Source organism: Brassica napus, chromosome C3 (assembly GCF_020379485.1).
Source record: "Brassica napus cultivar Da-Ae chromosome C3, Da-Ae, whole genome shotgun sequence".
Lineage (NCBI taxonomy): Eukaryota > Viridiplantae > Streptophyta > Magnoliopsida > Brassicales > Brassicaceae > Brassica > Brassica napus.
This window is the reverse complement of record NC_063446.1, coordinates 66547897-66569334: the sequence shown is the minus strand read 5'-3', so window position 1 is coordinate 66569334 and position 21438 is coordinate 66547897. Positions and strand designations below refer to the sequence as shown.

Here is a 21438-nt window from a genome sequence, read left to right as displayed (position 1 = left end):
ATTTGACAACTTTAATACGAAATATTTGTCATTCCAAGGTTTAACCTTGATACATTTTATGCATAAATCAATCCACTGGACTACAACAAAACCAGATTTAACCGGTCATCCACTTCATTTGATTACTATCACAACCCGAACCATATAGTACAAAACGGATTCAACAACTATTCTTAGTACCTATAACCAATTGGCATCCCGAGCCGGTTCAAGCGACCTGAACCGGGATAAGTCTTGTTCATAAAACTTGTGTGCAGAGCATCACCAAACTGTTTAGACAAAGACTGCTCATGATATAACTGCGGTCGCGACTTTGGGGCACTAGCAGAGCGTGCCTTAGCCCTAGAGGACTCTGTGCAAGCCATGTAGCTTGGATGGTCCGTGTAGCAGCAGCTTTTGGTGCTTTCACTCGGTGCAATAGAGCTAGTCGTGAAAACACTGGGTTTACTTATAGAAGTAGCTGAGTATAACTGAGTACTGTTCTCTGCAGTGCAAAACTTGCTTACGGTCTCTTCGTGTGACGAGGATGGGCTAAATGGCATGACGTAAACTGGTCCAGACCGGCCTGAGTTGTCTAGGACGAGGTGAGATGAGTAGAAAATGTCAGGTCTGTTGCGCCTTGCCTTTGAACCGTTCCTCTGAAATTTTATTCCACAATCTTTTAGTTAAAGGAATAAGCCTAACTAACATGAATTCAAACAGAAATTGAAAATGTAATACCTTGGAAAGATGAGAATGACCGAGCTTGGAGCTGCGAGAAGAGATCGAATACTCTAGTTTTTCCGGCGTTGGTGGACCCTTGTCAATATATATAGATGTTAAAAAGGAACCTTGAATTACAAGATATGTTGTCGGTTATATAAGAACAAAATCTTAAAAGGATTTAACGAGAGGCTTACGGGGTTTTGGAAGTGAGAAGATTTGGTGTGGTTTGATTGAGAAGAAGAGGATTCAGACGTTAAAATAACACGATGGGCACGGACTCGAGCCTGAGCTCGAACCAAAGCGTGCATCCTACGCAGATGAACTGACATTTTCTTTCGTTCGATATGGCCTCTAACTATAGCTTGAAGCCTAACCAATCCCTTGAGTGCCCTTAACGCTCTCCTTGCCTTCGTTAACATTAATCAAACAATTAAAAAAAAAAACTAAATTCTTACAAAAAAGACCTGTGAGTCTTGACCACAAGCTTTCATTATGGATTGGACCACTTCTGATAGAAGTTGGCGCCAAAAGAAGGACAATAAAAAGTTGACCCGTCAGGAAATTGAACTTTCAAATATGAGGAAGACATTTACATCATTACATGAATTGTCAACCTCTCTAAAATAGGAAACATGAATCGAGTATTAATGAACAACGCGACTTTTAGGTCGATGAGCAAACATGTGGGTCTGAATTGGCTTACCAACAACACTAAGCATGAATCGAAAGACTGATATACATATATTAACTAGCCTATCTTGAATTGAAATATAGCCTACTTCTGCGGTAATGACCGATGCATAGATGCAATGCAAGTAAAACATTCTCCTAAAACTTTTTTAAAGAGTTGATATATGTAAACCATAGATAGGCTCATAATTTTATTATAATTTTCTAATTTTTTTTACTAAACTGTCTATAACCTATAAAATCTTAAAACTTAATCATGTGCAAAAAAAAAAAATTCACAAAGCAATAGAAAAAAATTGCAACTGCTTCCAATGGATCATATTGTTGATGTTTAATTTATACGAAGAATATTCATCCCCGTAACTTTTTTAAGAAATCTATAACCAGTTAATTTTCGTCTATCATATCATCATATGTAAAAATGGAATAAATTAAAAAGGAAATTATGTACGCTCTCCAAAAGTTGATATTTGATAATCTGTAAATTAAACTTCCATAAAGAGTACCAAATAAATATTAGCAAAACAAATAATAAAAGAGAAAGAAAGAAAATTACCAAATAACCACGAAATGTAGATTGTATCTTAATAGCCGCAAGACTGTCGCGACCGCTTCTGTATCGGTCGAACCTGCTAACATGCGCTACAACGTCGTTGAAGCCGCTGTTAAAATTCGCCGTGCTCGTTAGCCTGACGACCGCAGCGGCGGCAGAAGCGGCAGCGACGGCAGCTTCAGTAACAATGGAAGTCGCGGCGGCCAACGCAACCTCGTGGTCGTCGGACTCCTTGTCTCCTTCATCCTCCCGTACCAGCTTCTGTTTCCACCGCCGTCCGTCAGACGGAGAAGATTGAAGGTACGACGGTGGAGGCGTGGAACTCCGTAGAGGCGGAGGAGAAGGATGATGATTCGGCGGTGCGTTTCCTTTTTCGCGTTTGGACTTGACGAAGCTCCATCGACGTTTTGGAAAAGAGCGAGAAGGTGTTACGATGGATGGATCCGGATAACCCGGGTCGGGTTTGTTGAGTCCAAATAGATTCCTAAACCACCGTGAAGCTTTTCTCATCCTCGAAACTTATCTCGGAGAATGAAATGTCGGCGTTTCTTCTCGCCCGAGTTTGCTCATTTGCAGAGAGTGTGTATGAGAGAGGGATTGTCAAGAGTTAAGTAGTCGCACGAGTGTAAAACAGTGTTTTTGATAAGTACCACGCTCCTCACTTTGCGTGTGTTTTATACTCTTTTCTCGGGAAATTTTGTTTACCTCCATTATTAATTTATTTGTAAATTTTTTTTGAACATTATTTATTTGTAATTTTTTTTTTGGATAACCGCGGAGATCAGTCAACCTACTAGTCCCACGAGATCCACGGCATTCAACGTATTCTTGCGATTTAACGCTAGTCCGGATGATCACACGGAATCTCGAAGCCGGGTCCATATAGGAGCTATTACTCCCTCAAAACCACTAGCCCACCACCATCGGGGGTTACAATTTCTCTTTTTAACTAACACTTAACTTATTAGGGTTACTAACCCCTGTATTTAAACTAAAATCTAATTAGATGTAAGCTAAATATTTAAATTAAAAATATTATTGGCAGTATTAAGTTAAAAAAAAAATAGAATTAGTTCACAATTAGGAATTGGTCTAAGCTTTTTTTTTTGATCAAAAAGAATTTGGTCTAAGCTTATAAATGATTAATTGTGTTTCATTGAATCTTTCAGAAATTAATAATTTTATCAAATTTTCAAAGGTTTATAATTCATTAATCTCTTCGTAATTTCAATATTCTATTTCAAAATAATTATTTTTAAACATTAATTTCACATGCTATTATAAAGTTCAAAAAAAAAAATTTCACAGGCTATTATTCTGGGAGTAGATCTTAGCAACTGATAAAAAGACATTGAGCTCAGAGAGCCCGAAGAGGCATCAGACCAAAGGTCATTTGATTTTGCCACATGTCGTGTATAATGTGGAGCCCACATGAATCTTAGTTAGTCATATACAGTAGACTGCGAGTGGACAGTGGTTGTTGACTTGTCAACGTTTCTCGTGCATGAACTCGTCGTACGTGTTGTCAACGCCTCTCGCATTCTGTCTCTAAATTATTTATAGTCAAAATTATCAGCTGAATTATTGTTTCCCCCAAAAAGAACATTTTGTTTGCAAGTAATTGCAGTAATTTTCTAATAAATGTCAAAATGAATATTGTATGATAATAAAATGCAAGTTGATCAATCATGATTTATTAACACGATTAGGCGCACCTAATAACAAATCTTATGACTAACCCTAACATGAAGCATCCAATGTTGTTTAGTCAATCACTTTTCCATTATTTATGAGACTGCTATAGGAAATCTTAAACTTGATTGAGATTCTCGTTGTTGATTTTGTGTGTTTGGTAACATGAGTCATGACCGATCAAATCGCAAGATACAAATCGATCGATGCATGGCAGAAATCCCCAAAAGCGTTGAAGCATGGTTCTCGTGAGATTTTGTAGGTCAGATCTATCGATCCTATATTTCACGGAGTCAATTTTGCCTAGTTTAGTTTTGGAACAATATTGAATATCTTGCAAGTTGTGAATGGTATTGGGTCCAATGATTTATAGACACTATAAATTTCCTAATCTAATTATTGGCAGATTAAAACATAGGTCATACACTACACATTTAGAGAGAGAGGTAAACAAAATCTCAACAGCAACCAAGAAGGGAGAGAGCTGCAAGAAGAGAAAGAACAAGCATGAGAAAGAGAGAAAAATGATCATAGAGTAAGAAGGTACCAAAAGAAAGAACAGAAACGAAGTTTGAATATTTGTTTTCTTATCGTGTTTTTGGTATTGTACTCCTCTTATCTATTTTCACTTTGTCATTCTCAAAGATCCAAGCTTTAATACTTAAAGAATAATTAAAGAGATTATAAGTTTAGGATAATTCTAACCAATATTATTAAAAAAAAATTTTGTAAAGGATTTTTAAGTAGTATTAGAAGTTTAGAACATGTTAGTGGTTGCATTCAAATTAACCTTTCATGCCATGCAAATAAATAATGGTTTAGATGGCCATAGATCCAACAAAGAAGCGATTACGTACGAAATGATTTTGGTTTGTATCAAGTATCAGCCCGAGAATGCGGTAGGTTGTGGTCAAGTCCACATTGCAATCACTAAATTCCGTTGAGGTAGTATTCCCTAAAAGATACGCTGTCGGTCAATCAATCACTACATAATGTAAAGATCATTTCAATTGAAATGCTACGAGATACATACAAGGCAAGATGTAGAACCTATAACTATAAGTTTGTTGTGTAAGTCTTTTTTTTTTTTTTTTTTTGTAACAAGTTTGTTGTGTAAGTCACAAGCATGTGTTTGTTAACTAAATATTACTATGCAGCTAGATATGATTTATTCCGACTCATTTGACATTATATTGGTGTCCCGACTAAACCTAAAATGAAATTTGATTTGCGTCTTAAAAGCGTAAAATTAATTTTTGGTTTACAAATTTTTTCTTTAAGAAATTATAATTTTGTACATAATTTATAAATTTTAATATTATATATATAAATTATATTTAAATCTATGTATATTATATATTCTAAATCTTAAGTGGACTAAAATTTTGAATTTTAAAGAGAATATTGAGCTGCATTGTGTGAGTTTTTAAAATTTTATTTTTAAATTAGATGAAAAATAGTTTGTTCAAATTTTCATTTTGAGTTTATGTCTTTGTTTTGATCTTACAATTCCTAATAAAAAATTGAAGATGGGTGGTTGGCTCACGGCTCTTTATTTATGGTATGACTGGTTGAAACGCAGCGGTTGTGGTTGCGGTTGCGAGAGTTTGTGCATGTGGGTTGTTGCGGTTTCTTGCATTAATAAGCAGTTTGTACGACTGGTAGAGAGGTTAGAAATTGGTGCGTTTGCGGAATATTTGTGAAGATTATAATAATATCAAAAACATACTATAATGATGAAATGTAATATTTATTAATAAAAGTATAATAACTATGATAAATTTATTAATTATTAATAATAACTATTATTAATAAAATATAATAATTATTAATAAAATATAATAATTATTAATAAATATAATTAATAACAGTATTACATAATTTATTTATTTTTGTAGTTTAAATGAAAGTTACAATGTCAGTAAGAATTGTTTTGAAGATTTATATTAGAACTTTTAAAAGTTTTTTTTCTTATGTATGTATATATATCAATGTTTAAAAATTATAGTGAATAATTTTGGTAATAATTTTGGTTTAAACTTTTTATAAAATAAATTATGATACTAATTTAAATTAAAATTTACAATGTACATATACTTTTATTTATAATATTTTAATTTTAAAGTTTAAATTTAAAAACATTTTTATGTTTATTTATCCATCCGCAACAGTTCGCAACCGCAAATACTATCGGAAACCAACTTTTGATTTTAAGAGGTTTAGAATGGTTTGAAACGATTTGTAGTGCTTTTAACGATTGTTACAAAACGCCAACAACTACTATCAACCACAAAAACTGCTTTTGCAAATGCTAACGGAGAAATCGGTTAGACCCTTAGTTATTCTTGCTCAATTAAAGAGATAACAATTCTTTGCCGAGAAGGCACGGTAATAATAAGCCTAATTCGTCAGAAAAAGCTACGTTGCATGGAAGAGTGTCCTCGGTCATGGTTCCTGGTTCTGAAGAGGAAACGGAGTCGGAAGCGCACAGAACTAGGCGGACACGTGTTAGAATCGCAATTCCAAAAAACAAGTTTTCGAAGCGTGATGGAACCGGAGATTCATATTTGGAAGCGTTAAAATCCAAAATTGGAATCGTAAATAAACAATAAAGAGGAAACATTAAAACTTCTCATTTTATTTCCTTAACCAAACACTACTTAAAAAGTGGAGCTGGAGAGACACGATGATAAATGGTTGTTATCTTTCTTCTTCTTTCTACTTGGACCAGAAGATCTAACAAAGTAATTCTCTTTAATTTTTATTTATTTGTTCTATTTTTGTCTTTTACAAAACATGAACCTTTCTTTTTTATATGGGTTCAATGATTGAACGGTTGGTGTAAATTAAATTTGGATTATGAAACTGAAGTTAATGTCTCTTGTAAATATAAGTTGAATTACTTATTATCAAGACTTTGTATTTTTATTTATTTGTGGTTTACTTTAGACACTCTTACTTTTTCGGAAGTTTATTTTATTTGATGATTTACATTATATATATATGAATATATATACGCTTCTAACGCGTATTCGCTTTCTATTTTTTTGAAAAAATCGCTTCAACGTTTCCACGTATCCGCTTCTGATTCCACGTAACTTAGAAAAAAAAGCCTCATTAGATATTTTTAAAGGTTCCACTAATTTGAGCACCAGTAGTCGATCTCTTGAGCGAAATCTCTGGTGCACAGTGGCGGACCCAGGATATTTTTTATCTGGGTCAAAGTCTAAAATAATAATGCTTAAGCAAAACCCAGATGCAAATAGATAAAAATCATTTTAAAAAGTGCAAATAGAGGGAACTGAACCAAGATTATATGTGTCGACTGAAAGAACTATAACCAGCTATGCTATCAACACTTGCATAATTTAGCCTAAACTTGAATTTTATATTTTTGAATATGTGTCAGTTGACATCCCTATCAACCACGTGGGTCCGCCTCCACTGGTGCATTTAACAAAAACAAAGAGAAGAAAAACTTTTTGTGTAAAAGAGAAAAGAAATAGTGGCACTTTATACGATATTGTTAACTAGAAGAATCATGCATGGTTTAACCAGAAAACATCTCCATTGCGGCAAATACATTTCTAATGCGAATTCTTGCTGGACAAATACTAAAAATGATTTCCCGATAGACTATAAGTTTTCAGTAAATTTATATGTATGGAATATATTTCAAAATTAGCATGTATGATAACCAAAAACTCTATAAAATGCGATATAAACTTTTAAGAGGATATGTTATCAACTGTGTTATTACAAGTTTATCATATTTCATTTTGCATGTTTGTGTTTTTTTCCAACTTTCAATTTAACTTATTTGTTTCAATTTTTCAAACTTGTACATGTAGTAAATATATAGCTTGGTTTTATTTTTTAAAAACGATCATAATTGTTAAACAAATTTTTTTTTTTAATTCAAAAGTTTTGAGCCTAAAATCTTAATCCCTTTGGACTAAGCACAAGAGCAGGTTGTTACAAAAATAACTAGCAGCTCCGGGTAAAAAAATGTGGTTTTCTATATTAAAATATAATATATGTTCATTCTATATGTTTATATATATATTTGAAAATAACTTAGATTGTTAATTTTTTTTATGTTATGTGGATTCTATATACGGTAGAACATCTATAAATTAATACTCGATAAATTATTAATTTATATAAATTAATAAATTTTGCCGGTTCTAATTTGGGAGAATTCAAAATTTGACACAAATCGATTAAATAATAAGGTAATATTTTTTTAAAAAAATTCTATGTAAATATATGGTCCCATTAAAATTTTAAATTAATAACTTATATGTATACATACTTTACATAAATAAGAATCTATTATTATATTGTTTATTTTATATTCACAATGAAATTATCTTTATATTTTCTTAACACTTCATATATTTTTGATGTTATTTAGTAATATTATATCTAAAACCACATTTAAGTTCTATGTTTTATATATTACATACAACAAATAATATTATAAAACTAATATAAATGTCAAATTTCAAAAAATAACAATTAATGTTTATACACTAAAAACAAATATTTTTTTCTTCTCTTAGAATAAATATATCTTAAAATAAAAAATTTAAATAAGAAAAATTTGTAAATTAATATATTTATAAATTAATAAAATCTCAAAGTATCACCATTATTAATTTATAGAGTTTTACTGTACTATGATGCATTCATAAGTACAATCACTCATTTATATTTGAATTTTTTTATGTCTATTCTTTTAGCGGGGCTTATTGAACCGATGATTTGAGAGAATTCAATTTTTTCTCCAAATCTTCTCTTATTGAACTTGGTATTTATAAAAACTCTAATAAATTCAAGGTTATTGAACTGATCATTTATATAAACTCTATAAAATCCCCCCTTATTGGAATATTGGGATTGCATCAATAATATTTATCAAAGTTTAGTTGAGATTTATCTAAAAATGGATTTGTGCTTAAAATTCAACGGAGAAAAACTCCACCAGAATAACACCTAATGAGATGGTATTTTTTTAAAAAAAAGTTTACCTTCTTGTTTAAACCATCATTCCAGAAAAGTGATCAAACCAATTGAATCGTTGGTTGTTTTTGTGAGTGTTGATTTGTGTTTTGCTCAACCTTCCCCGAGTCAATTCCCCATTCTGCATCACATCCTTGGGAAGGAGAAGTAAGGTGACAAGGTTCAATAGACGTGGATCGAATACACGGCGGATCAGGAGCGAAGGCATCCCTTAGATGATACAGTAACCATGATTCTAATCCTCAAAAACTAGGAGCAAGTAGCAACGTATCCAGACGTTGACCTAGCACTCGTGACAACGTTATCTGCTAAACTCAAAAGATACATCTCTGTTAGCGCCTTTTGGTCGTGAATCTTCTCGTCAATTTGTTGATACCTTTCTCGACTGGGTTGATAAACTTTGATCTCTCTTATTGATCTAGCTTGCTTTGACAACTTGTCTTTTTGATAAAAGCGTTCAGAACATGTTCTTCAAGTGACCAGAGTACTCTGGATATATAGATGTGACAAGAACAGTTTTTTTATTTATCAAACAAAGTTTTATAAATAAAGCTTAAACCTCAACAAAGGACGTATTGTTCAACAAACCAAAAACAACCAAAGAGGCTTAAAACGTTCGCTGCAGCAAGAGCTAAGCGAGAAACATAAACACAAGGGATAAGTGAATCCATATCACATAAGCAACTTATGACAGAAACATCACAATTATTACTGCCCAAACATGCTTCGGTAACAAGTTCAAAGAAAGCAGCAAGGAATCTGGCTATAGAGGTGATCATGCACCATCTTGATGAGCCTATGAACTGTGACAAGAACAGCTATAACTTTCTAAGTTTGAGATACATTGACTTTTGTTTCTTCTTGTGCAGCTACTTGAGATAATAACTTCTTTCTTTGTGTACATGACAAGACCTGGTCCATGACGTTTTGTATATATCCTGCGTTGCCGTTGAAAACATGTTTTTAAGTCTCTCGTCTGCTCTAGTCCGGTTTGAAAAATTGGATTAAACATAGAGATGGAACGAAGTAAAAGCTTTAATAATCAACCAAGGAACCTTATCGATCATATCTTGATCCTTTGAGCAGAAGAACATCTTATCTTCAACCTTGAATCATGTAGGAGATGAAGATATAGATGTTGTGGGTTTGAGTTAGTGCTAATGGCATGATTTTTCAACATTGTTCCGCTTGCCCAGTTTTTCTTCTTCCACATTATGATTATGTGGTTTAATTTTTCGTTGTTTTTTATCGGGTAAAGATTGTGTTAATATATAGAGAATTTGAAGTTAAAATAATTCTTTTTTCTCAAATTTTCTATAATTCCAATGTAAATACCTCCTAAAAACTTGCTCAAATCCCAATATTTTTAAAAATCCCTAGGATTTAGTATATATTAAAATTCTCTCAAATGCTCAGTTCAATAAGCCCCTTTTAGTTTCAAAGAATCACTTTCTCTTATAATAACTCCATGACCACAAAAGATTTAATTGTCACAAGACAATAACTGGCCCTAAAATTTCCAACCCCAAGTCTAGAATAATCTAGAATAACTATTCTGTTGACACACAAATCTCTTTCGCTGCGCACAACCAACCAATTTTCAATCCAGCCAAAGGTCGATCCCAGTCCCACCAACTTGACCACACCACCTGAAGGAACCGGCGGCATACTCCAAAAAAATACAAGCGTTGGTCACCGTAAACGCTTCTGCCAACAGACACAAACTATGTTACTAGTGGAACAAAATCACAGCTCTAAGCGTTATTAGTGGTAGTTCTTTCCAAAGCATCAAACTAATATATGTATTAGTGGTAGGGGTTCTTTCCAAAGCATCTAACTAATAGCGTTATTAGTGGTAGGAGTTCTTTCCAAAGCATCTAACTAATAAAAAATTGGGATAATTTGAAAAATACCTTGTTTATGATTTAAATTTTGAAAAATGCATATATTTTTTTTTTTTTTTTGAAAACTACACTTTCTTATATGTAATAAGACATTTTTATCCTAATTTGGATTAGAAAATATAAAATTTAAAAATTTGGAATAATTAAAGATATCCTATTTAGTGAGAATTTTATGTGATCTTTGTTGTTATTTCCACCGCTGAAGTTGTTACAAGATGGTGTCTTCGCTGCAGAGAAATAAAAATAGATCAAATCTCCTTGTTTAGCAGTTCATCCTTGTCGCATTGTAAAAACATACGTCAAATTATCTGCAAGAGTTCCCTTGTGCTCCATACGCACAAATCTTTTCTATAAATTTTCAGTAAATAAAAAGTTTTAAGAGGAGAAATACATTAACACAATCTTTGATTCTCAACATAAATTATATGGATTGTTTTTTATGTAAAGAAAAGAATAGCACTTTGTCTGGGTTGGTTTATAAGAATAAGTGTAGTTTTAAAAAAAAACTAAAAGATGGTGTAGTTTACAAAATATAATCTTATTTAAAGATATTTAAATTTAGTATAGTGTAATTTTGTTTGTAAAAATTAACCAATAAAAGAAAGACAGGTATAGTCTTTCGGAGTTTTTCCGACGAAAAATGTTTTTATTCTATCCTCTCTTTTTTTACTTTTAATTACTTTAATATTGATAGACATACTGAGATACTACCACTAATCATGTTTTATACCCCCAAAAACCCATCTCCAACTTTCCGATAAATTCTCTCAATCGTCAAACAAAAACATCGACTACAGAGGATCTCAAAGAACGTCATAGAGACCATTGAGCCTCTGCTCCACCAAAGACTACAACACATCACCTTGAAAAGATTGGAAACCTAGTTTGTGTATTTAAAAAAAAATTCCAAAATTTAAACACGTGTTAATTAAACACTAACGCCGTTAAATATAGTTAACGCCGTCTAAAACGATGTGTAAAATCTGCGAATTTTAAAAGTTTGTGTATTTAATAGGAAACAAAAATTAGTTCGTGTATTAAACGGGGATCCAAAATAGTTAGTGTATTTTATTAGCAAATGAAAATTAGTCCGTGTATTTTTAAGGAATTTTCCCGTGACAAAACTAATGTGTAAAAAAATTCAAATTTTGCTGTATAAGAACAAATATAACCTTTTCATTAGTGTGTGACGGAACGTTTCTTGCATATTTGCGGGTGGTATCGGTTATTTGCGTTTATAACAATCACCTAAAATGGTACAAACCACTTTACACCGTTCTATAACCTCTTAAAATAAAAAAAAATTGGTTCTAGGTGGTATTTGCGGTTGCAGGCAGTCGTGGAAGAGTAAATTCTTTTTTGTAAAACTTATATAAATATCAAAATAAATAATTTTAAATATGTTTTCAAAATTGAGATGAAATAAATACTAATATATACATATATATATAAGTTTACTACTATGATTTTATAAATATAATTTTATATTTATTATAATAATATGATTTATAAATATAATTTTTATATTTATTATTCTTTTATTGGGTTATAAAATTATCATTTTTTAATTAATTTTTTTCTATTAAATAATTTTTAATTAATAAAATTTTATATCTATAGGTAAACAAGTAAAAAATGACCCGCAAATGCAACAATTTTCAAACGAGATGCCAGTCATATGAAATATTTAATAACGCTTAAAACCGCAACCAACCGTTTTCGTAAACTCTCACAACTGCAACCGCTGCATTTTAACCAACTAGCCCTTGATAAAAAAGTTCCCTAATTCTCAATTTCTCAAAAAATAAACCGTTAACCCTATATATGAGCCATTACAAACATAAATCAAAATTTAAAAGATTATAGAAATAATAAAAAGGAAAATTAACTTGATCACCGATTACCATAACCATACACAGAAACCGACGAGAAGAATCTCTTGAGAAAAACCAGAAGATTAGAGAGTTTCGTACGACTTGAGCCTGTGGATTTAAAGAAACGCATAGAGGAATATGTCGAGAGAGAAGACTACAACTCTCACTTGGTAGCAACCGAAGAAGAACAATCGGAAAGCCGAGCACACCGTTTGTTTGCTCTAGTGAAGTCTAGATTATTTGAGGAACCAAGTCATTTGCTTGCATCTCAGAAGGTAGACCGTCTCTTGCTATATTTTTTCAAAAAAGGGCATAATAATGAGACAAGAGACGAGGATAAGTTGGTGATGACAGTTGAAGAATGGGTGTTGAGGAGAAAAGAAGAAGAATGTATGTTTATGAGTTGGGAAGTGAGAGAAAAGAGAGAGATTTATGTAAAGGAAATGAAATGGGGTTGTATCAATGGTGAAGAGAGAGATTATGTGGTTGAAGAGTTGGGGAATGATTTCGTCACTGTCTTGATTGATGAACTTATTCTTGGTTTATCATTATGAGGTGAGGTCCGTGAGGACAATACTTTTGTCACATGTTCTTCATCGTTCATTACATTAATTCTATATGTATTATAATTACATTTTTATGATATAGTTATGCTATCATAATAAATGGTCCGACGTCCGTATGTGTGGTTTATATTACTGTAGTCCGCATACCATCATCCTAAGTATAGTTGTGTATGGGCTTTTAACGCGTGGTTTCTTTTGGTCGATGATAAGATCGAGTTAAAGTGCTTTTAGTTGGTAAAATAGAGGTTATGGCGCATTATACCACTTTTTCTCTATTTGACATGTTAATAGTTGTGCTGTTGTTGTGTGGTTAAGGAGATTAAGTTCAGATTCATGTAATACAAGTGCACGTACCACTGGTTACAATATATTTGTAAGCTAGGAACTTGGCGCAACATACTCATATGTAGTAATTGAGAATGATTAATAGCGAAAATAATTTACTTGGCGATTATGTTATGTGTCATTGAAGGCTAATTTGGACTCTCTTGATTCTTGAAGGCTGTTTCACCCACTTTGTCAAATTAATTTTGTTTGTATTTACGTTTGTGTGTAAAGTTTTACTCATATTGTTTTAATGGCGATAACGACAAAGAATTAGTATAATGTTATGATTTTTGTCATTGCTGATTCAGTGAAGATGTTAATGATGGTACAGTAGAAACTCTACAAATTAATATCCGATAAATTAATAAATATTATAAATTAATAAATATTTCCAGTCCCGAGTTAGGCCGATTCAAAATATGACACAAATCGATAAAATAATAAAATAATAATTTTTAGAATGTTTTATATAAATATATGGTCTCATTAAAATAATAAATTAATAATCTATCTATATATACATTTTATATAAATACAAACTAAACATTCTATTGTTGTTTTTAAATTCACAATAAAATTATATCTATTTATTTTTTAAAAAATCAATATATTTGATAATATTTAGTAAAAGTATATCAAAAACCATATTTGATGTCAATAAAACATAAAAATATATACAATATAATATAGTAAAATAATATGAAATTTAATTAATATATATACAGTAAAATCAACTATTTCATATTTTATAAGTAAAAATATTAAAAAAAAACTAAAAATGAATATTTTTTGTAAATTAATAAAATCAAATACCATAGTCCCAACATTATTAATTTACATAGGTTTTACTGTATGGTGGTAATTAACTTAATATACAAATATTTATACTATTAAAAGGGAAGAAGTCCTAAAAAATCTACTTAAAAAATGTTGTTGCACCCTTTCATTTTTAATCCAATCTATTATATACAATCAAATATTATAACCAACCCCTACTATGAGGATGATTGGAAGGAGGTGTAGCTTTATATTTTTGCATTAGAAATAAAACTATAGATTTTTTTGCTGTGGCTGTAGATAATTTTGCTGTAGAATTTCAGCTGTATGTTTAAAAAGATTCAGTGACTTACATATAAATTTTCTAAAGCAAAAAATAAGTGCTATAGATTTATGGCTTTCCACAGGTAAAAATAAATAAAAAGGAAAGAAAAATCTGTAGCTTTAAAAAATCTTTACAAACCATGATTGACAAAAATTTGAGCAGTAGAAATAATTTAGGCTATAGAGAGATCTTACATGACTTCTAAAGCACTTGCCAATCAACCCCTATATAGCAACCAAATTTTGTTGTAGAAAAAAATCTGTAGACTTTTTGCTGTGGCTTTAGATTTTATTGCTGTAGAATTTTATGGAAAGCTCTAAAAAATTGCTCTAGATTTTTGGCTCTACAGAGCACTTGTACAATTTCCAAAAGCTGTAATTTTGAAATTTTTATTAAAGCTTGATTGCTGTGATTTTAGTGTTGAACAAATAAATGGGGCTGTGGACAGCATCTACAGCCACTATCAATCTCACCCTTATAAATATATGTAACCTCTCCTTTAATTTCAATTTCTTTTGTGACCCACTTATCTTATCTACATATAAAAATGCTTAATGGTTACCAAAAGTACCTACCTATAGTATTTACAACTTATAACATCTACCATTAATGATATACCAATATCAACACTATTAAAAGCAAATTATAGCAGATATTGTGGACAATGTAGAAGGTTTTGTATTATGTTCTTAGATTATTGTTGGGATTGAAATATTAAATTAGAGAAAATGTGCCAAGTAAATCTTAAATCTCATCAACTTAACAATAACTCTTATAAAATGAACACATCGTATGAGAGAGAGAGAGAGAGAGAGAGAGAGAGAGAGAGAGAGAGAGAGAGAGAGAGAGAGAGAGAGAGAGCTTTAGTATTCGGGTCTCAGACCATGTATGGAACGATTCCTTTCGGATTCCAGACATTTAGACCAACTAGGCATTTGAATATTTTCAATTCAGATCAGTTCTTTTCAGGTCCAGATCAGTTCGCATCAATAATTTAAATAACTATAATTTTTGGGTATATGACGAGTCGGGTTAGTTTGGATATTTAGGATACGAAAATACTCTAAATACCCGAAAACACAAAAAAATATCTGAAACACGAAATTTTTCGAAAACACAAACAAATACCCGAAAGTAGTCAAATACCTTAAACGACCCCAATCTTTTACCCAAAATAAACTAAAGAATTGAAAAATACCAAAAATTTTATTCAAATACCCAAATTATATAAGTAAAATTTTGATAGCTTTACTCTTTTAACTTAAAAATATCCATAATACCGAAAACATATCTTAAATACCCAGATACAAAAAAACTTCGGTACTTTAGGTAGCCGATCGGTTCTCAGATAGGATTCATACCAAACTGAAACCCGCAGGTCCAAAAATATACCCAATAGGTACTTTGTCTTGGACCTGGACACAAATTGAATATGTATTTCCGTGTCAGTTTTGGTTTGATTTTTTATGTTCGGATAAAATGCTTATTTCTGATACAAAGTTACATAAAAGTGTACATACAAAATCTCAAATAAACTAATTAAGTTTAAATAAAATTTCTTCATCCATATATACAACTTTGTAACATAATAATGTGCAACACCCAAAATACTAATTCATATCAAAGTGTGTTTTTATTTATAATCCAAGAAATCCGCTAAGCGCATGTCAAAATCAAGTATTTGTTAAGAACAAATCTCTGATACCAATTGTGATATATTTTGTTGTTCTTATTGCAATACTCATTTTAGTTCGCACGTGAGAGATTTAATCAAGTTCTTAATTATACGTTGAGAGAAAGAAAAAGGGAATATCCGATAAACTTTATAAAAGTTTAAAAATTCCCCAAAAACCATTATTTTTATGTGTGATTTAGCTTTACTAATATAATATTAATTGCTTATATAATATTTGTTTCATAGGCTAAAACATTATGTTAATTCAAAGTACAGATGCAAATCAATCTCACATACTCAATACGTTTGAGTTTATAGCCTTTTATAAATCTTACTCGATTTATAAACCGTTATAAAAAGTTATGAAATGATTATGTTTCTTCTTCTCACAACTTAACGATTGTGGTTTGATAGAGGCTGCCTAAGCAATATCTTAAGACAGAATTTTGCCCCTACAATGGTGTGTGTAGTTTTGTAGGCGTCTATCTTGAGGATACAACTATCGATCTCCTTACAACACACCCGTACCGAGATCCTAGCAAACTTTATTTTGAGTTTTCCTTCAGAAACTTGTTATAGGAAAGAAGAAGATTAAATCCAATTGATTCTCAGTAATCTTCTCTCTTCTCTCCTTCTTTTCCTCTTCTCGTATTGCACTTGATCACTTTATATAATGACTCAAGTAGTGCCTTTAATCCACACATACATTAACTCAAGCGGTGCCTTTTAATCAACACATATGTTGACTCATAACCGACACGTTTTGTCTGAAACGTTGCTTCCATTAATTAATTAAAGTCCAACAACACCCCACATTTTCTATTCAAACTCAACAATACCCCACATTTGAATATAAAATAAGTTCAAATATTTCTAAGAAAGTAGAATCAATATGCATCGGAAAAGGTGTCTTTTGGACTTGAACCTTTCCTAGTAACAACTTATCGGATTTACTTTGTGGGTAATGAACTATAGTCTTGAATTAACCACATAGTAAACCTAGACAATAAGTGAAACACATATCTCATCAGCTCATTTCTAGTTTATACAGTTGTGTTCATTTTGGTCCTGAACATATCCTGACTTCGTGAGAGCTCTAGAGAATTTAGCCATATCAATTCTCATAGGTGTGACCCGACACCACTCCCATATAGGTAACGTTAGTTAAAGATAGTCCATCCTATCTCTCTTCTACAAAAGATACTAACATTATTAAGAATAAATTATTCAACCCTTAATCATCAATGGATACACATTATTATTTCGTAGGAATGAGAAATGTGTAAAACGTCTTGAGTCTTCCTCAACTAATTTGCCTATTGAACCTAGACCATGGGATCTCCTATGTTGCTAGGTTAGGTTTCCATCAAGTGATGACTCATTATGTTGGCTTAAGACCCATTCCCTTTGAAATGAAAACAACTTGCTTTTTAGATAGGCCTTTAGTCAAAGGATCAGCCAAGTTATCATTTGATCTAATGTAATCCAATACTATCACCCCATTGGAAAGCAATTGTCATGCATGTATATGTCTTATACGTCTTGACTTGCCATTGTAATTTTTTTTTTTCCTATAATGAGATTGAGTAGGTGAATAACCATATGACTCTTGTTTAACTATAATCCCAAGAATTAACAGCCAATCTCATATCTTTCATGAGCAATGATTTGGATTTTTTTTTCCCACTTGTTTCACCACAGAAACAATATCACTCATTTTAAAGTGTAAGAACTTTCCCACGATGAACATTTTAACGCTTGCAACTTCAGACTTGTATTTCTTCTCTAATGATTCCCACAACTGTTTTGAAGTTTGAAATATATGATGAGAATCGTCCAAAGCGTTAAAGAATATATATTTCTTGCACAAAAACTCGTTTTGCATCCATGCCTCTAAAGCTTTAACGAGTCTATTAGGAATATCACCTTCTATAGGTAATTATGGTCCTTCAGAAGTCAAGTACTGTGCCAGATTCAATGTCGTGAGATAAAACAACATCTTTTGTTGCTATCTTTTGAAATCCACTCCTCGGAAAACAAAAGGCTTCTCTATGCCTTTTCACAATTGCAGTAGATTGATCCATTTTGCTTTCTTTGAAAGGAACAAAGAAAATTCTGTCCTAGATTGTTAATCCAAAATACAGATGCAAATCAATCTGTCTTAGATTGTTAATCCAAAGAGTTACTACCAAATCCACAAGACGAGGAAGAAGGGGTCGAAGAAGATAGGAGATGTCACGTCATGTCTCTCTTGTTAAATATAGTCAAAAAAATTCTCTATATGGTCAATACATGTATCATTGTCCCTATTGTCCCTACAGCAGATGACTATCCCATGAGCCTCGGTGCAGCAGCAAGGGTGTGTGGTGTTGTGATTGGTGCTATGGCTGTGGCTCAGCTTTTCTCTTCGGTTTACTTCAGCGCCTGGTCTAATATATCCTACTTCAAACCACTTATATTCAGTAGCTCTTCATTGGAAACTTGTTATATGCATTGGCTTTTGGCTTGACTCCAATAGCTGTGCTCTTGGGCCGGCTGTTCTGTGGGTAAGTAAGTCTTTAAGACTTTACAGGGTCTGTCCTGACTATAAACAAGTGAAACATTGACATATGACTTCTGAATTCTTAGAGATAATTTACATAAACATAAAACTCCAAAATTGTTTAATTTTTTTTATATTACAAACTTTCCTGAATTGCTTATGCCCCCAAAATCTTTGGACGGGTCCTGCTTCTAGAATGTCTTTTGACATTTGCTTCTTACCGTTTTGTTGTATCTTTCAGATTGGGATCAGCAAGAGCAGTGAACTAGAGATATATAAGTGACTGTGTACCGTTAAAGATCAGGATGCAGGCTTCAGCAGGTTTTGTTAGTACAAGTGCTCTAGGGATTGCATGTGGTCCTGCACTTGCTGGTCTGTTGCAGACCAGTTTCGAGATCTATAAGCTGACGTTTAACCAAGATACATTGCCTGGTTGGGTTATGGCCATTGCTTGGCTTATGTACTTAGTCTGGTTACCTATTTTGTTGTGACGGACCAGATGCACTCCTGGGCCAGATGCTCTACTAGAGCCAGACCGGATGTCCGTGCTGGAGGCCAGACGCTCAACTAGAGCAAATGTCCGTCACCAGATGTCCAATCCCTCGCTTAGTATGATATTGTCCGCTTTGGGCCTAAGCCCTCCGGATTTGTTTTTTTGGGTCGTTACTCCCAAAAGGCCTCATACTAAGTGGAATTGGACCAGCTATATATATTAGACTTTATTCTGTCTAATATCCGATGTGGGACTTGGATTGCTTTTTCATTTATTATGACAATCCTCCCCTCAAACCAAGGACCACAGAACCTTGGCTCTGATACCAATCTATTGTGACGAACCAGATGTACTCCTGCGCCAGATGCTTTACTAGAGCCAGACCGGATGCCCGTGCTGGAGGCCAGACGCTCAACTAGAGCAAATGTCCGTCACCAGATGTCCAATCCCTCGCGTAGTATGACATTGCCCGCTTTGGGCCTAAGCACTCACGGATTTGTTTTTTGGGTTGTTACTCCCAAAAGGCCTCATACTAAGTGGAATTGGACCAGCTATATATATTAGACTTTATTCTGTCTAATATCCGATGTGAGACTTGGATTGCCTTTTTATTTATTATGACATATTTCGTTTGTTGAACCTGCACTTGAGCCTGAGGAGATTCATAGTACTTCAAAGGATTCTAATAATTCTGGTACTGGATGTGAATATAGAGAGAGGCATCAAACAGCCATTGCTGATTACATCAGGAAGACATAGACGATCAGGTTGAATATGAAGATGAAAGTGAAAAAGCTTCTAAAGATTCACGTACACCTGCAAACTTGCTGCTTAATAGGTTACGTACACCTTCATTAAAGGTAAAAAGAAACCTCTGAGAAACTGGAAATGTAATTGTGCAATATTGTTGTTGTTTTTTGAACGTTTCAGGTTCAACTATTGATAAACATCATGCTGAAGTATGCAATGGAGATTCTTCTCTTTGAATCTATTGTCATCACCATTACTACTTTGGTTGATCAACAAGCTCGGTTGCGATCTTCTTGGCTTGTCTCTCTCTCATAGTTCTTCCTTTAAACATGGTCACTGGAAGCTATATCGGTAACATGTTCGAAGACCGGTATGTAACTTTCCCCTTTTTGAATTGTTTTATTTCTAGGCCGAGGAGTCAGCGTTTTAGATATTCTAGTTTTAAAAAATTAACTTTTTAATTGTAAAGGTGGTTTGAATCCAGGGCACAAGATAACCAAACCTCTTGTATACTACCAACATTTTTGGTTTGTTACTATTGTCTCCCAAGTTTCCAAAGTTCACAAGCAAATTCTGTTGGTCTCACAGATTATGGTTTGTGTCGGAATACTTCTCAGAATCTACGTCCTTGTTCTGTACACTGTGCTACAACGTTTGCTACTCTCATCATGTTTGTCTCTGATGTATTTCAAGGTAAGAAAAGATATATAAAAGAAGAACAAAACTTAGGTTCAACCACACTTTTTAAAGACTAATTAAAGTGCCATATAGATTTTTAAATAAAAAATATTAATTTTTTAAAAAATAATTAAAAAAGAATGACGTCAATTTTAACGATGCTAACACCGGCAGCTAAGTCTTAAATTTTAAATAATAAATTCTAGATTCTAAATCCTAAATCTAAACCCTATACCCTAAATCCAAATCCTAGACCCTAAACCTAAACCATATGCCCTAGACTCAAATCTTAAACCCTAATCCCAAATCATGTACCATAAACCCAAATCATGTACCCTAAACCCAAATCATATACCCTAAACCCAAACAATAGACTCTAAACCCAAATCCTATACACTAAACCCAAATCATAGACTCTAAACCCAAACTGTAAACCGTAAACCCTATAGCGTCTAGGTTTGGGTTTACGGTTTGGGTTTACGGTTTGGGTTTAGGGTCTAGGATTTGGGTTTAGGGTATAGGATTTGGATTTAGGGTTTACAGTTTGGGTTTTGTGGTCTATGGTTTGGGTTTAGGGTATACGGTTTGGGTTTAGGGTCTAGGGTTTGAGTTTAGGATATAGGTTTTGAGTTTTCTATGATTGGGGTTTATGATTTAGGGTCTAGGGTTTATAATTTAAAATTTAGGGTTTAGAGTTTAGGGTTTAGCTACCGGCGTTAGCGTCGTTAAAATTGACGTCACTTTTTTTAAATTATTTTTTTTCAAAAAAAATTATTATTTTTATTTAATAATCTACATGACATGTTGATTGGTCTTTTAGAAATTGAGGTGAATTTAAAGGTTTACCCTAATGGTGAACCTA

The 21438-nt window shown here is 32.6% G+C and overlaps 1 protein-coding gene, 1 long non-coding RNA gene and 1 pseudogene across 2 annotated transcripts; 1 reads left to right on the top strand and 2 right to left on the bottom strand.

Annotated features, from left to right (window-relative positions):
• Window positions 1-15: 15 nt before the first annotated feature.
• LOC111204746 (protein IQ-DOMAIN 22) lies at window positions 16-2965 on the bottom strand. Its single transcript, XM_022700119.2, has 4 exons — window positions 1952-2965; window positions 900-1112; window positions 721-798; window positions 16-638 (listed from the first exon to the last, which is right to left on the bottom strand). The coding sequence occupies exons 1-4, from the start codon at window positions 2456-2458 to the stop codon at window positions 174-176; spliced, it is 1263 nt and encodes a 420-aa protein (XP_022555840.1). The 5' UTR covers window positions 2459-2965; the 3' UTR covers window positions 16-173.
• Window positions 2966-10011: 7046 nt separating this feature from the next.
• Window positions 10012-13792, bottom strand: LOC125584434. The gene is made up of 2 exons (XR_007321369.1): window positions 12474-13792; window positions 10012-10372 (listed from the first exon to the last, which is right to left on the bottom strand). It is a non-coding gene; the product is annotated as an uncharacterized LOC125584434 (long non-coding RNA).
• A 4262-nt stretch (window positions 13793-18054) lies between these two features.
• LOC106404240 lies at window positions 18055-20841 on the top strand (annotated as a pseudogene).
• Window positions 20842-21438: the final 597 nt, after the last annotated feature.